Here is a 1477-nt window from a genome sequence, read left to right on the forward strand (position 1 = left end):
CAAATACAATGATCCATGTCACGCACCTCGCTCGGCAACCCATCAGCACTCTGCCTCATTTCGATGGCAATCCGACATGGCGGCCAGACCTTTGAAGCGCCCTCGCCGATCAAACGGTCTGCCGCGCCTACCAAGCGACATAGACAACGCAGTCGCGGCCTTAGGCGGGTCAACCCACGCAACCGACCTCGCAAACAGTACCATACAGTCTCAGAAGGCACCAGTCAGTAAGGAAAAACGTCTCGAAGAACTTGTGAGAGACTCCGGCCGCCTCAGGCAAGAACTTGACTATTGGAAAAGCTTGGCTCTCACAGGAACCGCCTTCATGTCCGACGTCGAACAAGTCGTGGTACAGCTTTCAGATGTTTGCAGCCGTTTCGAGAGCGTTATGAATGAAACAGACACTATGTCAGCGGAGGAGAGATTGGGCTCTGGCTATCTGTCCGAATCTCGACACAGGGAAGACGTGGAGGTGCAGACTGGTGACGGACCAGACTCGCCATTAGTAGAGGATAACCTTGACGTGCTCTTGGCCCCCGTCAGGCGAGGTCAAGAAGGCTATGACTTTGAGGCCGTCAAGCCAGAGTTGAAGCGGAAGCAGCCACCATACAATCCCGGAGGTTGGCTCTGATAGCAAGCACATATGGCCTGCACCGGGATTCGCCGGGTCCATCTTCATCCTGTGATATCATAAAGAGGAATAGAGAATTCATGCCCATGCATACAACTGTACATACCCCCACTGTCATTCACGTGAATCACCTCTGTCGTCAAGAGTCATAAGGGTGCTACGCTGCTGTTGGGCATGGCTCAAGCCCTTCAACGTCGCCGTTTGGAGGCGTCGTAAGCGATCCGTCTCCAATAACGTCTGGTCTTCAACGCCTGAATGGTGTTTTGAACCTCTTTTCCGTGACTCGCTTCCATCTCTGACAAGCCATGCAAACATATCTCGTTATTATTGGAAATCAAGCCTCTTCAATCCTGAATCGTCACCAACCTACCAGAAGAGATACTTCACCGATGAGCCAAAAATGCCCTTCTTGACCAGTGCGCGCGATCAACACCATCATTACTGATTGCCGGCTAAAATAGGCTCCACGGCGATGCAGCAACGAGATGGACACACTGCCACGCGCCGCACACCTTTTCAGTATATCATACATAAGGGCGACCTCTAATCACGGTCTAGCAAGAGCTCAGCTTTGACTCAACGCTCTTCACATTTTCCGAAATGCCCAGGTCAGCGAAGGAAGTACTCGACTATGTCATGAACATCTTCTTCAAGGACAATACATGGCATGAAACAGCCGCTAATCTCAAGGCCAATCCCATTTTCTTTGGATCTGACCTCGAGCGACTTGCGCTTGGTGAAGACTGCCACGAGCTTCATCTCGCAGCTGCATCCATGGATTGGGTTGGAGATCTCCAATACGAAGCCAAGGTGGCCGAGTCGCTGAAACGGCCTCGGTTTACAAGC

General features: G+C 51.9%; 2 protein-coding genes across 2 annotated transcripts; both read left to right on the forward strand.

Moving 5' to 3' along the window:
- Positions 1-76: 76 nt before the first annotated feature.
- CABS01_17168 (uncharacterized protein) lies at positions 77-631 on the forward strand (the record flags this gene model as incomplete). Its single annotated transcript, XM_060550495.1, has 1 exon — positions 77-631. The coding sequence occupies one exon, from the start codon at positions 77-79 to the stop codon at positions 629-631; it is 555 nt and encodes a 184-aa protein (XP_060395488.1).
- A 600-nt stretch (positions 632-1231) lies between these two features.
- On the forward strand, positions 1232-1477 carry CABS01_17169 (uncharacterized protein; the record flags this gene model as incomplete). The annotated part of the gene is made up of 1 exon (XM_060550496.1): positions 1232-1477. A coding segment is annotated over one exon (246 nt), but the record flags the coding sequence as incomplete, so codon positions are not given.

Source organism: Colletotrichum abscissum (genome assembly GCF_030869225.1).
Source record: "Colletotrichum abscissum strain IMI 504890 chromosome Unknown Scaffold_409.1, whole genome shotgun sequence".
Classification (NCBI taxonomy): domain Eukaryota; kingdom Fungi; phylum Ascomycota; class Sordariomycetes; order Glomerellales; family Glomerellaceae; genus Colletotrichum; species Colletotrichum abscissum.